Raw genomic sequence first — 23,713 nt, 5'->3', positions numbered from 1 at the left:
TGGTTTCTTCTTCATGCCCATAAACTACATTTCCATTGGAAATTTAATGGCTTAGGAAGGGATGGTTTTCATATGTTGAGTAAAACTTGAAAAATGTTATTTGTTGATTGAAAAAAAAAAAATACTTTGGCTCCAAAAATGATTTGTGATTTTTCTAAGGGTTTGTAAACCTGACTGACTTTGAAGATTAGTACATAAACTTGTAAGTTGGGAAGCCCCAAAGTAGAATTTAGTTGTCAAGATTGGGGCATGACCTAAAACAGATTTTTCAGACCATGAATAAGGATGATTCTCTCTGGGCAGAGAGAGTCCCTTTATTAATAATAGAAAGGATATTTCCTTTTATCACTGGTCTAGTATTCTGGATATTTTTGTAAGGCCCTTATAGAGGTAACCAGCCCAGAAATATGTATTACCAGAGTTATTTCTTCTTATTGGGTTCTTGACCATAACTCTCTTAATGGTTTTATAGCCCAGGAAAAGTCAAAAACCTATTCGGAAAACACTGACAAGGACTTATCAAGGAGAAGGTCCTCCAGGCTGTCCACTAATGGGACACACGAGATCCTAGATCCTGACTTGGTTGTGTCAGATTTGGTTGATACGGTTAACATTGATCCTTTGCAAAATACATCATCCAGTAACAAGGAATCTGAGGAAGGTGAGTCAGAGTCTGTTCTAGAATGGTCTTGCCAGCTTGCCTCTCTAGTGAGAACCAATCTAAATCATTATATACAACCTCCACAAGTTTTAGATTGTGTTGAAATTAAATTTTTGAATGGGTAACAGTGTTTCTTACACTCTTTTTCACTGGCAATTCAGTAGACAAACTTTCTGAACACGTTTGTGATTGTTTTTACTTGAATATGTCTGAATGTTGGGTTGGAGGTACAGTGCTTAAAGAGTCCTGTCCCTCTCTGTTTCTGGTGCCATCTTGCTCCAGTGCCTCTGCCTTTTTGTCAACACTTCTAGAACATCCTCTATTTACTTTGGTCTTCTAGAAAATCCTCTATTTACTTTGGTCTTTTTTTGGCCTTTTTCTTTGAGATGCTCATAGCCCTGGCTGTATGTGCTGGAACCTTTGAATGTATTCTTGTATGCGGTGCGGTGGGTTTCCTCTAAAAAGTCCCTGGATATCTTAGTCTGCTGTGGGACTTTTGGTTGATTACATATCTGATATGTTACCTGGGCTCTCTTTTTTTTCTTCTAGGTCAGTTAAAATCTCCTTTGGAAGCTGACCAGGTCTCATCTGCACTGACTTGCCACTCCTTTGGTGATGGATTGGGGGCTGCAGGCTTGGAATTGAACTGCAAGTCAATGGGAGAAAACAGTATGAAGACGGAACCGGCTTCTCCTCTTGCTGAGTTACAAGAGATTTCTACTGTGGCAGGTTCCTATTAGTGTTAACTTAATTGTCTTCTATATATACTTTTGCTTCTGCTTTGATGGTGAATTTAAAACATGTACTTTTCTATGATGTTTTTTCACCTTATTAATATTTCCTTATTTTAATGCTATATCCTTTTTATTTCTGATATTGCTAATTTGTGTTTCCTCTCTCTTGATTAATATAGTTTGGGGATTTATTAATTTTGTTGATGGTTTCAAAGAACCAGTGTTTTACCTTAATTTTCCCTGTTCGTCTTTTTAAAATGCCATTGATTTCTGTTTTTTTAAATCTTTTTTTTTTTTTTAAAGATTTTATTTATTTATTTGACAGACAGAGATCACAAGTAGGCAGAGAGGCAGGCAGAGAGAGAGAGAGAGAGAGAGGGAAGCAGGCTTTCTGCGGAGCAGAGAGCCCGATGCGGGGCTCGATCCCAGGACCCTGAGATCATGACCTGAGCCGAAGGCAGCAGCCCAAACCACTGAGCCACCCAGGCGCCCCTTTTTAAATCTTTTTTTAAAAATTTCTGTTCTAATCTTATTTTCTTCCTTTACATTTTTTTTTAGAAACTTAGGTCATTTAAAAAAACACAAAAACCCAAAAACTTAGGTTATTAGTTTGGAACTTCTTTTCTAGTATTAGCATTTAAAGTTACAAATTTACCACTAAGCCCTGCTTTTACCAGTTCTGATATGTTGTATTTTCAGTTTCATTCAATTCAAGATATATTGTGATTTATTTGTTGATGGTGGGTTAACTTTGGAGTGTTTTGTTTCATTTCCAATTATTGGGGTTTTTAGAGATACTTTATTGTTACTGATTTGTAATGTAATTCTACACTCTATATGATTTTAGTCTTTTAAAATTTGTTGGGACTGATTTTATGGCCCAGCATGTGATCTGTTTTGGTAAATGCTCCATATACACTTGGGAAAAAAAGTGTATCATCATATATCTGTTCTGTGTGTCAATTAGATCAAAGTGAATGATGGTGTTTTCTAGACATTTATTATTATTATTACTACTACTACTACTACCATCATCATCATCATCATCATAATCATCTAATTCTATCAATTTCTAAAAGAGGGATGTTGATAATCTCTAACCATGATTGTGGATTTGTCTATTTCTCCAATGAATTCTGTCAGTTTTGCTTCATGTATTTTGAAGTTTTGTTATTAGGGGCATACACATTTATAATTGTTATGTCCTCTTGGTGAATTACCCCTTTGTAATGTGAAATATCATGCTATTTTTGGTAATAGACTTTGACTTGAAGTCTGTTTTATCTCATACTAGTACAGATACTTTTGCATTCTGTATGCAGGGTGTATCTATTGCTGTCACTTTTCTTTCAACATAACTATGTCTTCAAATTCAAAATTTGTCTTTTATAGATAGTATGTACCTCTAGTTGGGTTTTGGTTTTAACTGCAATGTGTAGTTTGTTTACATTAAAGGTATTTATTGATACAGTTGCTTTTAGATCTACCACTTTGCTTTTTGTTTCCCATTTATCCTGTGTTTTGTTCTTTTCCACCTTTCCTATTTTTTTAGGTTAATTTTTTTTTCAAATTTCATTTTAATTTAGCTATTAGCTATACTTCTTAGCATTTATTTTAGAGGTTACTTAGGGATTATGATGTATATATCCTTAACTTCTCACAGTTTACTTTTCTTTTTTATTTTATTTTTTTAAGATTTTTTTTTTTTTTAATTTATTTGACAGACAGAGATCACAAGTAGGCAGAGAGAGAGAGGGAAGCAGGTTCCCTGCTGAGCAGAGAGCCGGATGCGGGGCTCAATTCCAGGATCCTGGGATCATTTCCTGAGCTGAAGGCAGAGGCTTAACCCACTGAGCCACCCAGGCGCCCCTCACAGTTTACTTTTAATATTGAACCACTCTATATAAAATCTGTAGCCTATTAATCCTTCCCCCTTTTATGCTCTACCTGTCTCATGATATATCTATATATGCTATAAAATTCACAATACAGTATTATAGTTTTTGCTCTTAATAACTAGGTATTATAAAGATGAGGAGGACAAACGGGGCTTATTTATGTACATATTTACAATTTCCACTTCTTCGTATCTTCCTATTTCTTTTTAGCCTAAAATTTTTCCTGTAGTTTTTCTTGTAGTGTAGGTTTCCTGGTGACAAATTCTCTTGGTTTTTATTTATCTCAACGACTTTATTTAACCTTCAAACTTTAAAAATATTTCCACTGGCTATATAATGTCGAGTTTACAGTTTTTTTGTTTTGTTTTGCTTTTCTTTTTAGGTACTGTAAACGTGTTTCACAGTCTTCTGGCCTCTGTTTCTGAAGGGAAGTTAGTGATGATTCATATTGTTGTTTTCCTATATATAATGTGTTTTCCTTTTGGTTGCTTTTGAGATTTTTCTCTTTATCATTGCTCTTTAGCAGTTTGACTATAATGTATTTTTTTGGCCATCTGAATTCTTTTTTAAATTAATTAATTAATTATTTTTAAAATGATTAAAAAATTTTTTTATAAACATATAATATATTATTAGCCCCAGGGGTACAGGTTTGTGAATCGGCAGGTTCACACACTTCACAGCACTCACCATAGCATACACCCTCCCCAATGTCCATAACCCCACCACCTTCTCCCTACCTCCCTCCCCCTGGTAAACCTCAGTTTGTTTTGTGAGATTAAGAGGCTTTTATGGTTAGTCTCCCTCCCGATCACATCTTGTTTCTATAATGTATTTTTTTTAACCTATTTGAGAGTCATTGAGCTTGCATTTGAAAAGTGATTTTTTTAATCAATTTTCAAGTTATTATTTCTATATTTTTTTTCTTTCCCATTCTCTATGTTCCTATCTTCCTTTCTTGATGATTCACATTAGAATTTGGTTAGATCTGGGGCACCTGGATGGCTCAGAGGGTCAAACCTCTGCCTTCAGCTCAGGTCATGATCTCAGGGTCCTGGGATCGAGCCTTATGTTGGGTTCTCTGCTCAGCGGAGAGCCTGCTTCCCCATCTCTATCTGCCTGCCTCTTTGCCTACTTGTGATCTCTCTGTCAAATAAATTAAAAAAAAAAAAAATCTTAAAAAAAAAAAAAAAAGAATTAGGTTAGAGCTTTTGATACTAGGCCACAGGTCACTGGGACTTACTTTTTCTTTTCATCCTTTCCCCCCCTTTTTTCAGATTGAATAATTTCTATTTCCAAATTCTTTCTACTGTCAATTCTAGTCTGCTGTTATGCCCATCCAGTGAATTTTTTATTTCTGATGTTTTTTATTTTTATTTTTAATTTAATTTTTTAAAGATTTTTATTAAAAATTTTTTTAAAAAAATTTTATTTATTTATTTGAGTCAGAGAGAGAGCTTATAAACAGGGGGAGCAGCAGAGAGAGGAAGAGGGAGAAGCAGGTTCTCCAGAGAGCAGGGAGCCCCTCCATCCCAGGACCCTGGGATCATGACCCGAGCCAAAGGCAGATGCTCAACTGACTGAGCCACCCAGGTGCCCCTAAAATTTTTTTCTTAAAGATTTTATTTGACACAGAGAAAGAGAGAGAGACAGAGAGGAAGCAAGTGCAAGCAGAGGGAATGGGAGCGGGAAGGGAGAAGCAGGCTCCCCCCTGAGCAGGGAGCCCAATGCTGGGCTTCATCCCAGGATACTGGGATCTTGACTAAAGCTGAAGGTAGACGCTTAACCAACTGAGCCACCTAGGCACCCCATTTCTGATGTTTTTTAGTTCTGGAATTCCCCCTTTTCGCTCTAGCTTCTCTGCTGAGATCTTGGAGTCTATAAATTGATTATGAACATAGTTTTAATTGTTGCTTTAAAAGTCCCTGTCTACCAAGTTCAGCAGCTAGATTATTTTGAAACAGTTAATCCCCATTGATTTTTTTTTTTTTTACTCCTGCCTGCAGATCACATTTTCCTTTTCTTCACATGTCTAATATTTTGTACTGTATCCTGCACATGGTGTCTGCTGTGTTGTTGAGCTTGGATTACATTATGTTCCTCCAAAGAATGCTGATTGCTTTGTTCAAAAGGGCTATTAATTTGGCTTAACTCAAATTCCACCTTTTTTTCCTCTGCAATTGCAGCAACTGAAACCTCTGTTTAGTTCTTTTAGCTTTCGTTGGACTGCTTGAAACATTCAAAGATCTGCCAGAAATTTAGGCAGAGTTAATATGAAGAAATTGAGGCCACCCTTTTGTGGCTCTCTTCTTTAGGACTTTCTCCCTCATTTTCCAGCTATTATAGTTGCACTGAACTCTTATCTTTTATTTCTTCAACCAGTAAGACTAAATTTCTTACTTGAGCTGTAGCTACCTGGTGTTACTGACAAGCCTGCTTTTGGTAAAAATCCTTAAAATATGGGAAACTTACCTAGTGCCCTTCTCTTACTTCAGATATCTAGCTCTTGTTTCTGTGGGCTTTTTGTTACTCTTTAGTGTCTTTTCATATTTTTTTTTAAATTTTTTTTCCTACTTTATAGTGTTTGTATGCAGAAGTGATGTTCCACTATGAGCATTTCTAACTACTAAAAGAGAACATGTTATGGTAATAGGCAGCCTAGGAAGTTGTACACATTTAGTGCTACACAGAGGAATTTTTTTCTTTTAAGTAGTGATTGCTTGTTGCATTAATAGCTACTTGGATGTAACATTTCAGTAATGTTATATTTGTGGTAAATGTTCAGCATCGAGGATGGTGCTGGCCATGAATAAATCTTGATCCTAGCCTTTTACAGTGAGGACATCTAACCCACTTTTTTTGTGCATATGGGTATTTATTTTTTATTTTCATTTTTTAAAAGCACTATAAAAATAATACAGATACACTGATCATAAAAGTGTCATAAAGAGGTATTAGGAGTTAAAGGGAGAAGTGTCTTTTATCTTGCTTCTTTTCCCTTGGGTAAACCTCTTTTATTCATTTGTTATTTTTCCAAACCCTATTTTATATTTTTACATGGGTAGGGAAGCAGTTAAGATTTTATTTTTTTTTTTTAAGATTTTATTTATTTATTTGACAGAGAGAAATTACAAGTAGATGGAGAGGCAGGCAGAGAGAGAGAGAGAGGGAAGCAGGCTCCCTGCTGAGCAGAGAACCTGATGCGGGCCTCGATCCCAGGACCCTGAGATCATGACCTGAGCCGAAGGCAGCGGCTTAACCCGCTGAGCCACCCAGGCGCCCAAGATTTTATTATCTTTAAATGCAATTGGTATAATTCTAGGCTTATTGTTCTCTTACTTTTGTAATCTTCTTGAGATCTAACTTTTTCAGTACACTTGTTTCATTCTTTTTAATGACTGAATATTAATGTATTATAAGAATGTTCCATCATATATTTAACCATTTCCCTTTTGATGGACATTAGAGGGTTTCTGCACAATCAGTGTTTTCAAACAATGATGCAGTGGTATTCCTTGAATATATTTTTCACTGTTTGGTGAATAGCCCTTTGGGATAACTTTTTTTGAGTGTAATTGCTGGATTTAAGGGAATGCACATTTTAAATTGTATTAACAAATTACCCTCCAGAATGACCATTCCACTTAATAGTTTGACCAAGAGTTATGGTAGAGTACATTTTCCCTTACATCCTTACCATCTATGGGTGTTAGTCATCTTTTAATTTTCTCAAATATTTGTTAACATTGTGGTTATTGAATATTTTTATCTATTCTGTGAATTTTCTTTGCTCATTTCCTTTTGGGTTGTTTTTATTATTGATTTGCCAGGTTTACTTTGTACATTATGGATACTGATCCTTGGTCTTTTGTATAAATTGTACTTTATTTTCTTTTGGTCTTTTGATTGTCTTTTATTTATTGTAGTTCATAATTCTGAAATTAAGAATTTTGAATCTATTTTAGGAAATATAGCTGTGATCATAATAAGTATATAATCAATATTATTACATATGTAATTTACCATAATTTAAAAATCACATTAATTATTGCTTAAGCCACCCTTTAAAACTTTTTTTTTTTTTTTAAAGATTTTATTTATTTATTTGACAGAGAGAAATTACAAGTAGATGGAGAGGCAGGCAGAGAGAGAGAGAGAGGGAAGCAGGCTCCCTGCTGAGCAGAGAACCCGATGCGGGCCTCGATCCCAGAACCCTGAGATCATGACCTGAGCCGAAGGTAGCGGCTTAACCCGCTGAGCCACCCAGGCGCCCCCTTTAAAACTTTTAATGAAAGTATTTCCCACTGATAGCTCATACCCCGAAGTTCTTGATCAACATCTATCTTTAGAAATTTCTTTATTTTGCCGAGTTTGACTTACCATGAATTGAAAGGGGTAGAGTACGAGAAAAGGGAATTATGTGTGGGTAAATTCTGGCATTTCCTAGATGTCTGTGATGGCCTAAGGGCTTACAGGGTAGCTTTCTTCTGGACTACAGCAGACCTAATGAGGGGAAGACATAGCATTTTGGAAAATTTAGCCAGAAATGAGTTGTGGAATCAAATCTCATGAGATTCTATTGATGACATGGGTTTAGATCTGGGAAGTATTCCTTTGGTAAATATGGGTGATCTGTAATCTTCTCTCTTTCCAGAATGTGAAGAGTTATATGGTCTTGTTGTTCTTAAAATAAAACTTATGTACATAAGAGCCCAGAGGAAGAATGAAGCTTGAGGAGATTTATGGGTTGCCAGTTCTTCCCTGGAGAAAAATATGCTGAGAAGTTCTTTTAGTGAGAAACGTGGGGAAAATAGTAAAGGTTAAATGAAATTGTCTTCCTGCAGTTAGGGCAGGAAAGGTGAGAAGAGATTTTGCTAACAAGCTTTGATTGCATATCCTTTTTTGCTCAGTTGAAACACCTAAACAACCTAAGTACCCAGGCACTGTGCTAAAATAAGTAGTATCACTGATACAAAATCAGAAAGTGGCTTCCGGAAGACTATCCTAACTTATGACATGACATTTAAGCTGAATATATATATTTTTTTAATTTAAATTTAATTAGTCAACATATAGTACATCATTAGTTTCAGATGTAGCGTTCAGAAGTTTTTAAGCTGAATCTTGATGGATGAATAGGACTATACTATGAGTTATAGATGGGGTCTGCATATTCCAATAGAGGGAACAACATAAGCAAAAGTGTGGCACATTTCCTATTATGTTATTTCATTGGAGAGAAGGTAGTCAATTGAATATTTGATGATTCTGTATTTTGACACTAATACTTGTGACTTTATTTAATTTTAGCATCACAAAATTTACATTTATATCTTCATTTGTGTTGTACTAAATCTAAGTCTAATTTATATATTTAACAATAAATATAAGATTTGAAAGTCTTTATTTTTCTTCTAGAAGGTCAGATTCCAAATATTAGGAGTGGTTTAAATTATAAATAGAAAATTTTACTTTGTTAAGAGGTGAATGATCTTAGAAAAATTTTTTTTGAAGATTTTATTTATTTATTTAACAGAGAGATATACAGCAAGAGAAGGAACCACAAGCAGGGGAAGTGGGAGAGGGAGATGCAGGCTTCTCAGTGAGCAGGGAGCCCAATGTGGGGCTCAGTTCTACGACCCTGGGATCATGACCTGAGCCAAAGGCAGACGCTTACCCAGCTGAGCCACCCAGGTGCCCCTTATTTTATTTTATTTTTTATGTAGGCTTCATGCCCAGTATGGAGCCTAATGTGAGGCTTTGACTCATGACCCTGAGATCAAAAGTCAGACGCTTAACTGACTGACTAGTCGGGTTCCTCCCTTATTTCTTTTTATTAAGTAGGTCCCACATTCAGTGTGGAGCCCAGTGCCGGGCTTGAACTTATGACACTGAGACCAATTGGATGCTTAACAACTGAGCCACCTAGATGCCTGTTTGGTGGGAGGAGGGGTCTTGACCACATACCATGTGGTTAACATAAACAGTATAGCAAAGCAGGGTTTTTTTTTTTAAAGATTTTATTTATTTATTTGACGGAGATCACAAGTAGGCAGAGAGGCAGGCAGAGAGAGAGGGGGAGGCAGCCCCCCCCCCCCCCCGAGCAGAGAGCCCAATGCGGGGCTCCATCCCAAGACCCTGAGATCATGACCTATGGAGAAGGCAGATGCTTAACGACTGAGCCACCCAGGCACCCCTCTTTTTGTGTGTAAATATTTTCCCTTTTCTTGCTGAGCTTTCTGTCAGGGGCAGCACTCCCCTCCCAATCTACTTCTCTGTCATGTGGGAGAAATGAAGTTGATGTTCAGATGAGGTGGAAATTTAGTCGTGGAACCTGGTTGTTTGTGTTGGTGTGGAGAGCTCTAGATGACAGCCATGTTCCTTATAATTCAGAAGACCAGGCTCTTAAATTATATTGTCTTGAGGGTGATGTTAAATGAGACATCACTTGAAATTGGTAATGAACTAACTGTTCCTACATCACTGGGAAATATGCTATGCAGGTAAGAGAAGTGAGGAGACTAGGCCAGAGGCTATATCCAGTGCCTGATATTTATTTATTTATTTACTTACTTTTTAAAGATTTATTCACGTATTTGACAGAGAGCGCAGGAGAGCGTGCACAAGCAGGGGGAGCAGCAGAGAGAGGGAAAAGCAGGCTCCCCACAGTGCAGGGAGCCTGATGGGGGCTCGATCCCAGGACCCTGGTGCCCTACCTAGGTGCCCCCTCCACTGCTTGTTTTAAAGTTTACATATTTTGTGGGGTTTTAGGTTCTTTCCAAAATACACACACATACAATTTCTGTCTTGTCAGTTAGTTAAGCTGTGTCTTTGGTTTGTGGAGAGGATGGAAATAAGGTAAAATGAGGGTACGACAGATGAGCTTTGGGAAAGGATGATAAGATTTCATGTCTTCTTTTGCTTCTTCAGGTTACACAGAGGATTTTCTGGGGAATAATTTTGAAACCACCGCAGTTAAGTGAAGCACTTGCCCATTTTTCTGAGAGGTTATAGCAGTGGTAGAGGTCAGATTACCTTGAGTTTGAACTAGGAAGAATAAATGCTCTGGGCTATTTGCTTTGATGACTTAGAAGCCAGAGGAGAATACTGTTGAAATTCTGCTACTTGGGTAGGCCATTTGTTTTTGTTATAAAATAAAATTATTACTGAAGATGTCCTTAGAAGTTCAGAGATCTCAGATTATTCTCTAAATCTGGGCCCAACCTATTTGGTCATTCAGAGGTTACCAGAGCTTTTGAAAATGGGCTGTATTCCATTCATTTGTTTTTGTCAACAAATATTTAGTGCTTTCTAAGTGTCAGACTCTTCTCTCTCATTTGTGAATGTTCTACATGAACCACAGAAAAAGTAAGAGAGAAGACCTAAGAGAGGCACAGCAATTTTTTTCAGCTTTTTTTTTTTTTTTTTAAACTATGTACCTGTTCGAAATGGGACACTTCGCTGTGTGGTTTAGGTCAGTGATTCTAACCCATAGAGTCTTGATATGTTGTCAGTTATAAAATGAATAGGAAGTTATCTGTCAATAAAATACTGACTGTTTACAAATGATTTACTTGTAAATTAATCAGGTATGTTTTAGAGTAATGCCTATGATAGTTTTTGCAAATGATTTATTTTAAGAATGAATCAGGTCCATTTTTGTGTAATGCCTACAGTAGTTTAGCCTTCATGTACTTGTGTTCTGTTTTCTTAAGTAGAGGAGTCATAGGGTTATAGTCATTATAGTTTGGGAAGTTGTAAGTGTCTATGGTTTGCCATCAGACGTGTACTGGTGGAGAATTGCTTGAGAATTCGTTGTTCTAGGGTTAGAGAAATGAATGAGACATCTGGTCAATGCTCTACATCTTTCTGTCTAGGGGAATTGATAAGACTGCAGTTGTCTCTAATACAAAAGTAATACATGCTTTAAACTATGGGAGAGAATACTGACAGTAATAATGTGTGCCTGCCACATGAAAGTTGAACTCAGGATTCAACTTGTTGAGCCCTTACTATATGCCCATGAGCTCTGTTAACTGTTGAGTATATCATGATACATGGGGCACTCTTGCTTTTAGTGTTCAGTAAGTGGTGTTTGGATCTGACTCTGGAAGAGAGGTGATATTTAGGTTGGTGGTTTGGGGGCAGAGGTGGAAGAAGGTGGTACTTTCACAGGACCTTGAAGGACGAGTAGCAATTAGGCATTTGGAGATGGAAGCGGAGCAACGTCAACAGTGTCATAGTCGCAGAGTCTTTTCTGAGACTGTTAGGTGTGCTTTCTGACTTAATTGCAGGCTTTCTGAACTTGGTTAAGGCTGAGCAGATAAGTTGCTGCCAGACTGAGGTCAGTTGCTTTGAAGAATTGATGGGACTACTGACAGTGCTTCTTCGTTCTCAGATAGCAGCGATACTCCTGAAGTGTTTGCCTGGATCTCTCTGTTGGTAAGGTTGCTTTCCTCCTACCTAGCTGTTATTCTTTGGCCTTAAGGTATTTTAAAGTATTTTTTTCTGAGTTGTTTGAAAATAAATTGCAGACTTCTACTCCTAAATACTTTGGTGTGTATTTCTTACATTTTATTACCATAATATAATTATCAAAATCAGGACCTTATTCAGACTTCAAGGATTTTGTTGGTACCTATTACCTTATTTATGGAAGTGATCTTGTCTTCATTCAGTATACTCTTTTTCGGGAACTTGCTTTTTTATGTTGATAAATTTGAAAAGAAATCCAGAAAGATACAAGAATAATAAAACCAACATTCATGTCTCCCACTGCCCAGAACTGTTGGTATTTGTTCATGCATGCCACAGGTCCTTACATCGGCCTGCTTATTTGGGCCACTTGTTACCTCACTCTTTCCTTGCTGCCCACTCTACTCCAGCCACATGGCCTCCTTGCTACCCTGCAGACACAGCAGGTATGCTCTTACCTGTCAGCTTGCATTTGGCACACTTTTATTGAATACCTTTTATACCTGACCAGAGCAAATAGATCCATTGGAAGACTTGTTTCTTTATTTCTTTTTCTTTTTTTTAAAAAATATTTTATTTATTTATTTGACAGAGATCACAAGTAGGCAGAGAGGCAGACAGAGAGAGGGGGAAGTAGGCTCCCTGCTGAGCAGAGAGCCTGATGTGGGGCTCGATCCCAGGACCCCGGAATCACATCCTGAGCTGAAGGCAGAGGCTTAACCCACTGAGCCACCCAGGCGCCCCAGAAGACTTATTTCTTAAGTAGTGGGTAATATTTAATTAATCAGGTCATTCTTTCAATTACTTCAAGTAACTCAGGTCAATTACTTGAACATTTCTTATGTACCAAAACTTTGAGGGGAAGAAAGGAAAGCTGGAAAAGGTTAGGAAAACACAAAAAGTTGCATAACTGATCCCTTTGACCTCAGGGAATGGATTAGTTGTTAGAATGGATTGTCTTGGACACTTCCAGTTGATAAATGGGAGAATTACATTATTGATTGATAGCCCAGCTGAACTGTTTCTAGATTTGCCATAATGTCAACAACTCTTTTCAACACAAAATATCAAGTAACTCCTTGTTTTTTGATGCAGTGATTCTTTTTTCTAAGATTACTGTTGGATATGGGGATTAAAAAAACATGTATGATCAAATAAAGAATCTGTTTTGAAAGTTAATGTGAAAAAGTATTTTAGTATATTTTAAAGATGTTTAAAGTTATATTACTTAAGTTACTCAATTTTTTTTTCATGGAAAAACATAACATGGCAGGAACTTAAGGTTGTCCCAGACTGTGTGGACTTAGTATCATTATTTTTGAGCAATAAGGAAACAACAATGAAAAGTTTTTCTTAAACTTTGATTTTTAAAGTAAAATACAATTTCTTACAATCTGAACACTAACGTATACTAATTATTTATAAGTATTCTTTTTTTTTTTTAAGATTTATTTATTTATTTTAGAGACCAAGTGGTTGTGGGAAGGAGCAGAGGGGGAGAGAGAATCCTGAAGCAGATTTCCTGCTGAGTGTGAAGCCCACCAGGACTTTATCTCAGGACCCTAAGATCATGACGTGAGCCAAAATCAATGGTCAGCCACCTAACCAACTGAGCCAGCCAGGCGCCCCAATGAGTATTAGTTCTTGATGAATTTTTATAACTGAATTAAGTTAGCTGGGACCTCTATTTAAAAAATTATTTTATGGGGGCCCCTGGTTGGTTCAGTTGGTAGAGCATGTGATTCTTGGTCTCAGGGTTGTAAGTTTGAGCCCCTTGTTGGGTGTAGAGATTCCTTAAAAATAAAATCTTTTTTTTAAAAGATTTTATTTATTTATTTCACAGAGAGAGATCACAAGTAGGCAGGGCGGTGGGGGAAGCAGGCTCCTCGCTGAGCAGAGAGCCTGATGCAGGGCTCAATCCCAGGATCCCCTGAGATCATGACCCGAGCCGAAGGCAGCAGCTTAACCCACTGAGCTACTCGGGCGCCCCTAAAAATAAAATCTTAAAAAAAATTACTTTATCGAGTTATTTTGCTGAATATTTTCCTCTCCTAAATTTCAAAACCAGTACATGCCAGGAAAAATTAAAACCATGTAAAAGAAAATAAAAAGTGAAATATCCTTCCATATATAGATAGCATTCTCACTCTTGAAGGAGCTGTGGTCCAGTTTGGTGTATAGCCTTCCATCCTTCCAGACATGGTTCTAGAATATACACAAACATACATATATAGATATAGCTTCAAAAAACGCAGTAATGGGGTGCCTGGGTGGCTCAATCATTAAGCGTCTGCCTTCAGTTCAGGTCATGATCCCAGGGTCCTGGGTTTGAGCCCCACATCATGCTTCTTGCTCAGCGGGAAGCCTGCTTCTCCCTCTCCTACTCCCCCTGCTTGTGTTCTCTCTCTCCCTCTCCGTCAAATAAATAAATAAATAAATTTTTAAAAACAACAACAACAACAAAACACAAAAACACAGTAATAGAATCATATTCTTACATTATTCAGTGGGTTATAATTTTCATTTATGGTATTTTTCTGCGTTGGTTCCTATATCCTTTCTGAAAAATTCTTGTTATTTCTAATTTTTCACTCTTCTGTTTTATAGGCAAAGAGCCTAATATTTGGCAAAAAGGACTTAACATAGTCTCACACTTCTTACTGGCTGGTGATATAGGATCTCTGACTTCCATCTTCCAACTGAGTGCCTAAAGCCATCTGATGACATTTTGGGTGCTAATATAAATTGAGACATGAACACAATATGTCTGTTGTGTTCTAGGGAACAGAATTCCCACAGCTCTTGAGGGCACTTATTAAAGCATTGTGTATACTCTGAGTAAGAGGCTAAGTAGGGTGGCCAGGTTTGAAGAGGAGTGTGTGGTATAAGTGATGTCAGTACTCCAGACAGGGTGGTGCCCTTGGAATTCTTTAATTTGAGGGAGGAAGATGTGTTGATCTGGAAACAGAATGATGTTTCTGGTATTTCTTTTGGAACATGGGGTTAGTGGTGAGTACAGGGTGATCTAGAAAGATGGCTGGGAGAGAGATTGTTTTGTTGAGGATTCATTCAGCAGGAATGTATTATGTAAGTAAGCAGGAAGGAGGGCGGTATCATCATCAGGAACATCCAGCAGGGTCCCTGGAGGCCGGGATGCTGTCGCATTAGTCACTATTTAGTGATTGCTGTCCTGAGCTGGTACCAGTCTTGGCATTTCTAACCTGGGATGGAGTCCCAATCCAGGAAATTTGTGTGAAGAAAGCTCTTGACCGCAGAAGGAGGAGGAGCCTGGGAAGTCGGTGCCATCTAGTCCTGAGCAAAAGAGAGGTGTTAGCCATAGCTCTGGCGTTTGGAGCAGCTCTGCCATCTTGTGGAATAAATGCTTAATGATTTTTGTGAGGACTGAGTGCAGAGGTTTGCAAGGAAAGCCTTGCCAGGGTTGTTTTCCTCCCACTTAGCTGTTCTGTGGCCTCGAAGTTTTTTTGCATATTTTTTTTTTCTGCACATATTAAAAAAAATTTTTTTTTTAAATAAGTAAGCTCTACCCCCAATGCAGGACTTAAACTCACAACTTCCAAGATCAAGAATCACACGGTCTGGTTTCTAAGCCTGCCAGGGACCCCTCTGCATGCATGCATGCATATATATATATATGCATGCATATATATATATATGCATGCATATATATATATATATATATATATATATATGGTTTTTTTTAAAGATTTTATTTATTTATTTGACAGACAGAGATCACAGGTAGGCAGAGAAGCAGGCAGAGAGTGAGGGAGGAAGCAGGCTCCTTGCTGAGCAGAGAGCCCAATGTGGGGCTCCATTCCAGGGCACTGAGATCATGACCTGAGCTGAAGGCAGAGGCCCAACCCACTGAGCCACACAGGTGCCCCCAAATAGTGATTTCTAACCTTAATAATTTCTTTTATATTTTATTAGTTTATATTATAAGGAAGAGATTTCCCGTCTTTCTTTTTTTATGTGTATCTGCATGGATTCATGGATTCTTGCTTTGTTCTATGAGTTATAATCTATGTTTGTCATTTTTTTCTTTTTAAAAGATTATTTGAGGGCGCCTGGGTGGCTCAGTGGGTTAAGCCGCTGCCTTCGGCTCAGGTCATGATCTCAGAGTCCTGGGATCGAGTCCCGCATCGGGCTCTCTGCTCAGCAGAGAGCCTGCTTCCCTCTCTCTCTGCCTGCCTCTCCATCTACTTGTGATTTCTCTCTGTCAAATAAATAAATAAAATGTTTAAAAAAATAAATAAATAAAAGATTATTTGAGGGGCGCCTGGGTGGCTCAGTGGGTTAAGCTGCTGCTTTCGGCTCAGGTCATGATCTCAGGGTCCTGGGATCGAGCCCCGCATCGGGCTCTCTGCTCCATAGGGAGCCTGCTTCCCTCTCTCTCATTCTCTCTCTGCCTGCCTCTCTGCCTACTTGTGATCTCTGTCTGTCAAATAAATAAATAAAATCTTTAAAAAAAAAAAAAAGATTATTTGAGAGAGGGAGAGAGAGAGCATGAGCAAGCAGAGGGGCAGAGTGAAAGAGAATATCAAGTAAACATACTGCTGAGCACGGAGCCCAGTGTGGGTCTCTTATCTCATGACCCTGAGATCATGACCTGAGCCAAAGTCAAGAGTTGAATGCTTAACCAAATGAGCCAGAGAGGCGCCTGATGTGTATATGGTTATTTATTTAAATACCCACGTTGGGGTGCCTGGGTGGCTCAGTGGGTTGAGCCGCTGCCTTCAGCTCAGGTCATGATCTCAGGGTCCTGGGATCGAGTCCCGCATCGGGCTCTCTGCTCAGCAGGGAGCCTGCTTCCTCCTCTCTCCTCTGCCTGCCTCTCTGCCTGCCTCTCTGCCTACTTGTAATCTCTCTCTGTCAAATAAATAAAATCTTTAAAAAAAAAAAAAAAAACCTGAAAAAACCCATTTAAAAAAAATAAATAAATAAATAAATACCCACGTTGTCCCAGATTTAGCCAGTGAGAACCTTTCAGACTGGTTCCTGTATCTTCTTCATTCTATGAGCATTTCCTTATATATATATATTTTAAAGATTTTATTTACTTACTTAAAGAGATTTATTTATTTAATTTTTAAAAAAAGATATTGTATATTCATTTAAGAGAGGGAGCTGAGGGTGGGCAGAGGGAGAGGTAGAAGCAAACTCCCCGCTGAGTAGGGAGTCCGATACAGGACTTGATCCAAGGACCCTGGGATCATGACCCACGCAAGCTGAAGGCAGATGCTTAACCAACTGAGCCACCCAGGCACCCCTAAAGATTTTATTTTATTTTTTTTTTATTTATTCTTTTTTTTTTTTTTTTAAGATTTTATTTATTTATTTGACAGACAGAGATCACAAGTAGGCAGGGAGGCAGGCAGAGAGAGAGGAGGAAGCAGGCTCTCCGAGGAGCAGAGAGCCCGATGCAGGGCTCGATCCCAGAACTCTGGAATCATGACCTGAGCCGAAGGCAGAGGCTTAACCCACTGAGCCACCCAGGTACCCCAAGATTTTATTTTTAAGTGATTGCTATACCCAATGTGGGATTCAAACTCACAACCCTGAGATCAAAAATTACATGTTGGACCAATTTAACCAGCCAGCCCCACCCTACCCTGCCTCTTCTTCTTTTTTTTCTTAAATGTGAGCACTTCTTTATTTTCTGATTTAACAAGATGTTTCAAGGGGTGCCTGGGTGGCTCAGTCATTAAGTGTCTGCCTTCTGTTCAGGTTATGATCCCAGGGTCCTGGGTTTGAGCCCCACATTGGGCTTCCTGCTCAGTGGGAGGCTTGCTTTTCCCTCTCTGTCTGCAGCTCCCCCTGCTTGTATTCCCTCTCTTGCTATGTCTCGCTCTGTCATATAAATAAATAAAATAAAAAACAAAAACATAAACAAGATGTCTCAGCTCATCTTGTACTTACTCATCCTTTCAGCAAGGGATTCAGAACCTTGGATTTCCTCAGGCAGTCCCGATTTCTTATAAGTAAAGAATTGTAATTAGAAACCAAGATATGGGTGCTAGGTATGCTTATTGCTCCTTGGGTATACATAGAAAATAAGGAAGTTCCTCTTCCTGCCTGCATTTCTAAACCAAGCCCTTCTCCACTATCAACATCTTGATTTTTGTCTTTCTGGTTTCTTTTCTATGCATCTAAGAAAAAAAAAATTACTTACTTTTTAAAAAATAATCTCTGCCCCCAGTGTGGGGCTTGAACACCTGATCCTAAGATCAGGAGTTGCTCCTCTGACTGAGCCAGTCAGGCATCCCCCTTTCTATGTATTTTTATATTATCTTTTTTTCCCTACCTGTAACCATACATGGGGACATATACTATGGTATGGACTAGGCAACTTCCTGTTTTCGATTAGTCTGTCTTGAGATTATCAAGACAATCAATATATATTCTTTTAAATAGCTGATTAGAATTACATATGTAGACTTGCCATAATTTATTTAACTGTTCTTCTACCTAAGAAAATTTTTTTTTTTTTTTTAAAGATTTTTTTATTTATTTATTTGTCAGAGAGAGAGAGAGTGAGAGCGAGCACAGGCAGACAGAGTGGAAGGCAGAGGCAGAGGGAGAAGCAGGCTCCCTGCGGAGCAAGGAGCCCGATGTGGGACTCGATCCCAGGACGCTGGGATCATGACCTGAGCCGAAGGCAGCCGCCCAACCAACTGAGCCACCCAGGCGTCCCTACCTAAGAAAATTTTTTAAAAATTTGATGTATTTGACCAGACTTGCTGTGAACATTTAAATCCATTTATGTTTGTTTTTGATTGCCTTTTGTTGCTTCAGAGCTGATAAAGTTATTTATTCACAGACCTGAAAAATGTACCCATTATAGTATTGGAAGTGCATGTCAGAAAAGTGTTAAACTACTGGGATCACATGGTGTCATTGCTGACAAGAATACCAGCTGTATTAGGGGGTGGTGCTGAGGGCCCATACCTCAGACAATGGGAAGTAGTCCTTATCTTCTGGCTGGAGAAGTGGCAAATAACAGGATCCAGGAGCTCATCTGAAGTCCCAACGATGAGGTGCATCAGGAGATCATTTGTGCCAGGAGTTGACAGGCATTTGGTCCCTGAGAGCTACGGCCATCTGGGCAACCTCCTGCACGTGAAGTGGGCTGAGTTTGGATAGAAGTGAACATCTGGCCAAGCCATGGAAGAATGGCAGGAGAGGGCAAAGCCTGAGCAGAGGTGTGAGCTATGAGAGCATGAAGCAGTTTGGTGGGCCCGTAGTCAGGGAGCTGCTGAGGCCTCATTGTGGAGTAATGGGAGATGATTTTGGAAAGCAAGGGGGTACTTAGATTGAGAAGGGCTTGGAATACTGGGATATGGTCAATGAGACTAAATATCACAGTCATAATCCTCTGTGAGGTTTGAGGTTCTCGTCATGGGTATTTAAAAAAGGGTTAAATAGGGTATTATTTCTAAGCCATGTTTCAGAAAACATAGTTTAAAAAGTTCTTTTAGTATAAAGTTAACGTATGTTTATCATAAAAGGGAAAGTATAACAACAATACCCAAGTATATAGAAAACGAGAGGGTTCTGATCTTGCTATTATCTACTGCTATGTAACAATATTACACAAACATAGTGGCTTAGAACAGCACATTTGTTTTCTGATAGTTTCTGTGCACGAGGAATCCAGGCTGAACTTACCTGGATCTGGCAGGACTTCAGTCAAGGAGGGCTGTGTTCTCATCTGAAAACTCTGCTGGGGAAAGATTTGCTTTCTGACCCACATGGCAGAAAGCATTCAGTTCCTTTCATGCTGTCAGCATTCAGTTCCTTTCATGCTGTCAGGTTCAGGGCCATGGTTCTTGTTGGTACTCTCAGATTCTTGTCCTATGGGCTTTTTCATAGAGTAGCCCCCAGTGTAGCAGCATGTTTCATCAAGCCTTTAGAGGAGAAGATGTGCTAGTAAGGTAGATGTTAAATAATATAATCACAAAAGTTTTTTTCAAGAAAGGTAACATACTGTCGTCTTTGTTCATTCCAGTAGAGGCAAGTTATAAGTCCTGCCTATTCTCAGGGGGGAGGGGTTTACACATAGATGTGAATACCAGGAGGTAGGGATTATTAGGAGATATTTTATAATTTATTTTCCTCCATTCTCCTCTCAAAAGTAAAGAAGACATTCTTAGAGTTACTATTCTACTTTTTTTTTTTAATTTAAAGATTTTTATTTATTTATTTGTCAGAGAGAGAGAGAGAGAGAGAGAGAGCAAGTGAGCACATAAGCAAGGGGAGAGGCAGCCAGGGAGAAGCAGGCTCTCTGCTTGGGACTTGATCCCAGGGATCCTGGGATTATGACCTGAGCTGAAGGCAGCTGCTTAACCAGCTCAGCCACTCAGGTGTCCCTAGAGTTATTATTCTTAAAAGCAAATTCAAATTCTGTCGACCATTTTTCTCTGTATATGTTAATGTACAGTAGTAATTTTGGGAGAGGCAAAAACAAAGGGTGACACTTGAGATTTTGGCCTCAGAGCCCAGGAGAGATTTCTGTGCTTTGCCTTGATTCCTCCAAACAAAAATCTGTTAAACCTGAGGAAAAGCACAGAACAGTTTATTTATTTATTTGACACAGAGAGAGAGAGATCATAAGTAGACAGAGAGCCAGGCAGAGAAAGAGGAGGATGCAGGCTCCCTGCTGAGCAGAGAGCCTGATGTGGGCCTCCATCCCAGGACCCTGGGATCATGACTTGAGCTGAAGGCAGAGGCTTAACCCACTGAGCCACCCAGGTGCCCTGAGCACAGAGCATTTATGTGAGAACACCACTAACAACTTGCAGGAACCAATAACTTGGTTCCAGTAATTTACTTTCTACCCAAAGGGTAATTTGATTTATCTTAGCTTTTGAACCAGGCTCCCTTGAGGATTTAATTTTCATATTTTCTGCCTTCTGTGTTCTAGTAACTGCTGCCTTGTTGACAACAGATGGATGATGTCACTTAGCTGGCTGGTGCCATCAGTGACATATGATCCAGATAGACTCCCACTGGGAAGTATTCACCTGTGTGAGACCTGGCCACTCTGCAGACTGTGTGTGGCCCAATGGGCCCTTTGGGTAGCCAGCAGCTCTCCTAGTTTTTGACCATGCTTTTAGCACCATATCTTTTTTTTTTTTTTTTTAAGATTTTATTTATTTTTTGACAGAGGGCGAGAGGGGGAGCACAAACAAGGTGAGTGGGAGAGGGAGAAGCAGGCTCCACCAAGCAGGGAGTCTGATGCAGGGTTTGATCCCAGGACCTCAGGATCATGACCTGAGCCGAAGGCAGACACTTAATGACTAAACCACCCAGGCACCCCAGCACCATGTTTTTTTCGCCACACGAACACTGTTCTAGTGAGTAGTATAATATAGAAACATAAAAGCACTGTATTCTTTCTGTTGTAAAGATAATATGGCTGTTATACCTTTTTAGAAAGCATGGAAGAGTAGAAAACAGTTGTTTTTCTTTTTACTTGAAGTCTCATAACCAAAGGATTGCCCATTATTTTTACTACTGTATTGTATATATTCTAGTAATTTTTTAAAAAAGGTTTTTATTTATTTATTTGACAGAGAGATCACAAATAGGCAGAGAGGCAGGCAGAGAGAGAGGCGGAAGCAGGCTCCCTGCTGAGCAGAGAGCCTGACGCAGGGCTTAATCCCATGACCTGAGCCGAAGGCAGAGTCTCAACCCACCGAGCCACCCAGGCGCCACAGTACATAATTTTTAAAATCATAATATTTCTCTTGTGGGTTTTCTTTGGTATAATTATGCTGTGCATATTCTATTTTTATTTTTTTCAAAGATTTTTTTTATTTGAGAGGGAGCAAGTGAGAGAACACAAGCAAGGGGAGTGGCAGAGGAAGAGGGAAAATCAGGCTTTCCCCTGAGCAGGGAGCTCGAGGCCAGGCTGGGTCCCAGAACCCCCAGATCATTATCTAAGCTGAAGGCAGATGCTCAACTGACTGAGCCACCCAGGCGCCCCCATATTCTATTTTTAAATTCTTTGAAAATGTAAAATATTTTGCTGGTTACATCATTTTTTATTGTCCCTATTGTGTTTTTATTACCAAACTTGAGTGTTTGATTATTAAAGTGGACAATTAGATGTTAAAATTTTTCAGGTTGTGTCACTGATAGAGGGACCTATGGCTGGGATTTTGTACAACTTTGATTTTTTAAACAAACAACCATGCAGTCAGTGACAATCATGATGACAACTAATACTCAAGTAACTTGCTGTAGTTAATAATGGGTTTTCTCTTCTGTTACCTCAAGGAAACATGTTAGAGTCTTGTGAAATAAGTACTTTTCCTCCCATTTGGTGAGGATATAGTCTTGGAGAGGCCAGCTTTCTTGTTTAATGTTGCAATACACCAAGGTAAGTATCATAGAAGTAAAGAATGGAACGTGTCCCCCATTTCAGCATTTCAGAATAATGAGCAGAACGAACTGTAAGACATAGAAAGAGATAGATACTTTAAGATTTATTTTACATGAAGTCCTTAATGGGAATTCAAAGAAGACAGGTAGATTCTTTTTTTTTTTTTTTTTAGGTTTTATTTATTTATTAGAGAGTGTCCATGAGTGGGGGGAGGGAAAGGCAGAGGGAGAAGCAGATCCCCACTGAGCTGGGAGCCTGATGTGGGGCTCAATCCTAGGACCCTGGGATCATGACCTGAGCCAAAGGCAGATGCTTAAACCTAGTAAGCCACCAGGGGCCCTGGCAGGGTAGAGTCTTTTCTGCTGAGAGGCTAAGGCAAAAGTATTATGCAAATAGATAGCATTTGAAGGATGAGCAGGGCTTGGTTTGCAAGTGAGAGAGGTATGCCAAACCAAAGCAATCATGTGACCTACACTGGCTGTACTGGCAGCTTTCATTGTGTGTACAGAAGGCTTGTCTTGGCCATCTTTATACAAAATCTAAGATAAAATGATGAAGTCTGGAAAATACCACTTTTTTATTTCTCCTAAAATTAGTTGGGTTAAAACTAGTACCAGGTTTTTGCAAGGTCTTCTTGAAGAAGGAAGCAATTACTTAAGTCTTGGGATGTTTATAGTTTTTGCTGTTGTTTCATTCTAATTTAATATGTCCCAAATAGTTTATCATCGCTAAAAAGTTAGCCTAAACATTATTTTATTACTATATAACATTTTTATTGACAGTTTGGTGGATCCAAAATTATAGTTAATTGTGTAATACAACCGATTTTGACAAAGGTTATTTTCCATAACTGATTCATACCCTATTGGCTGCTTTTCTCAACCTGGTGCTTATGTTGTTTTTCCTGACAGTGCAAGGCAGATTATTGACAGGCTGAATTGGAATGGTTTGTATATCAACAGTTTATACTCACTGAGTTCAGTTTATGAGGGAATCTGACTTATCAAACTTCTGTGGTCAAATATTCATAATTCTCAAATCATTCTTCTTTAAATAGTTATTCCTTTGGGCAAAACCAGTGACTCATTTTGTTTCATTGATGTTGCCATTTTGAAAAGAGCTCTTGATTTGGTCAGGGGCTTTGTGATAGTGACTTCTGGCAGTGTCTTCTCTTCTGGGGGGTTTCTCTGTTTACTTGAGCTGCTGTGATACTATTCCCATGTCTTAGAGGCAGGTGGCCCACCTAAGTGCCATGCTTGTTTACCTTTGGAGGTCCAACTGTTCTTGCCTTCTGCTTGGCTGTGAGGAACCAAAGGTTTTATTTCTGGGGATGAAGAGTTTTTATGCTGCCACACTAAACTTACTTCCTTTTGAGAACTGGATTGATAGACTATCTGTCTTCATCCATTCAAGCTGCTGTAACAGAATACAGGTGGCTTGTAAACAATAATGTTTATATCTCACAGTTGAGGAGCCTGGGAAGTCCACGATCAAGGCACCAGCAGATTCATTGTCTAGTAAAAGCCTGCTTCCTAGT

At 38.8% G+C, this 23,713-nt stretch overlaps 1 protein-coding gene across 4 annotated transcripts in view; it reads left to right on the top strand.

The window, feature by feature from the left end:
* Nucleotides 1-23,713, top strand: part of PHF20 (PHD finger protein 20) — a 148,302-nt gene that overhangs the window by 81,119 nt on the left and 43,470 nt on the right. For all 4 annotated transcript variants that reach the window (XM_059133340.1, XM_059133339.1, XM_059133341.1 and 1 more), the window contains 2 exons: nt 473-661; nt 1,211-1,390. In XM_059133340.1, coding sequence (XP_058989323.1) covers nt 473-661; nt 1,211-1,390 — 369 coding nt within the window. The remainder of the gene's footprint in view (nt 1-472; nt 662-1,210; nt 1,391-23,713) is intronic.

The sequence above is a fragment of the Mustela lutreola genome, chromosome 9, assembly GCF_030435805.1.
Source record: "Mustela lutreola isolate mMusLut2 chromosome 9, mMusLut2.pri, whole genome shotgun sequence".
Classification (NCBI taxonomy): Eukaryota; Metazoa; Chordata; class Mammalia; order Carnivora; family Mustelidae; genus Mustela; species Mustela lutreola.
Note: the sequence above shows the minus strand (reverse complement) of the source record. Positions and strands in the feature narration are given on the sequence as shown.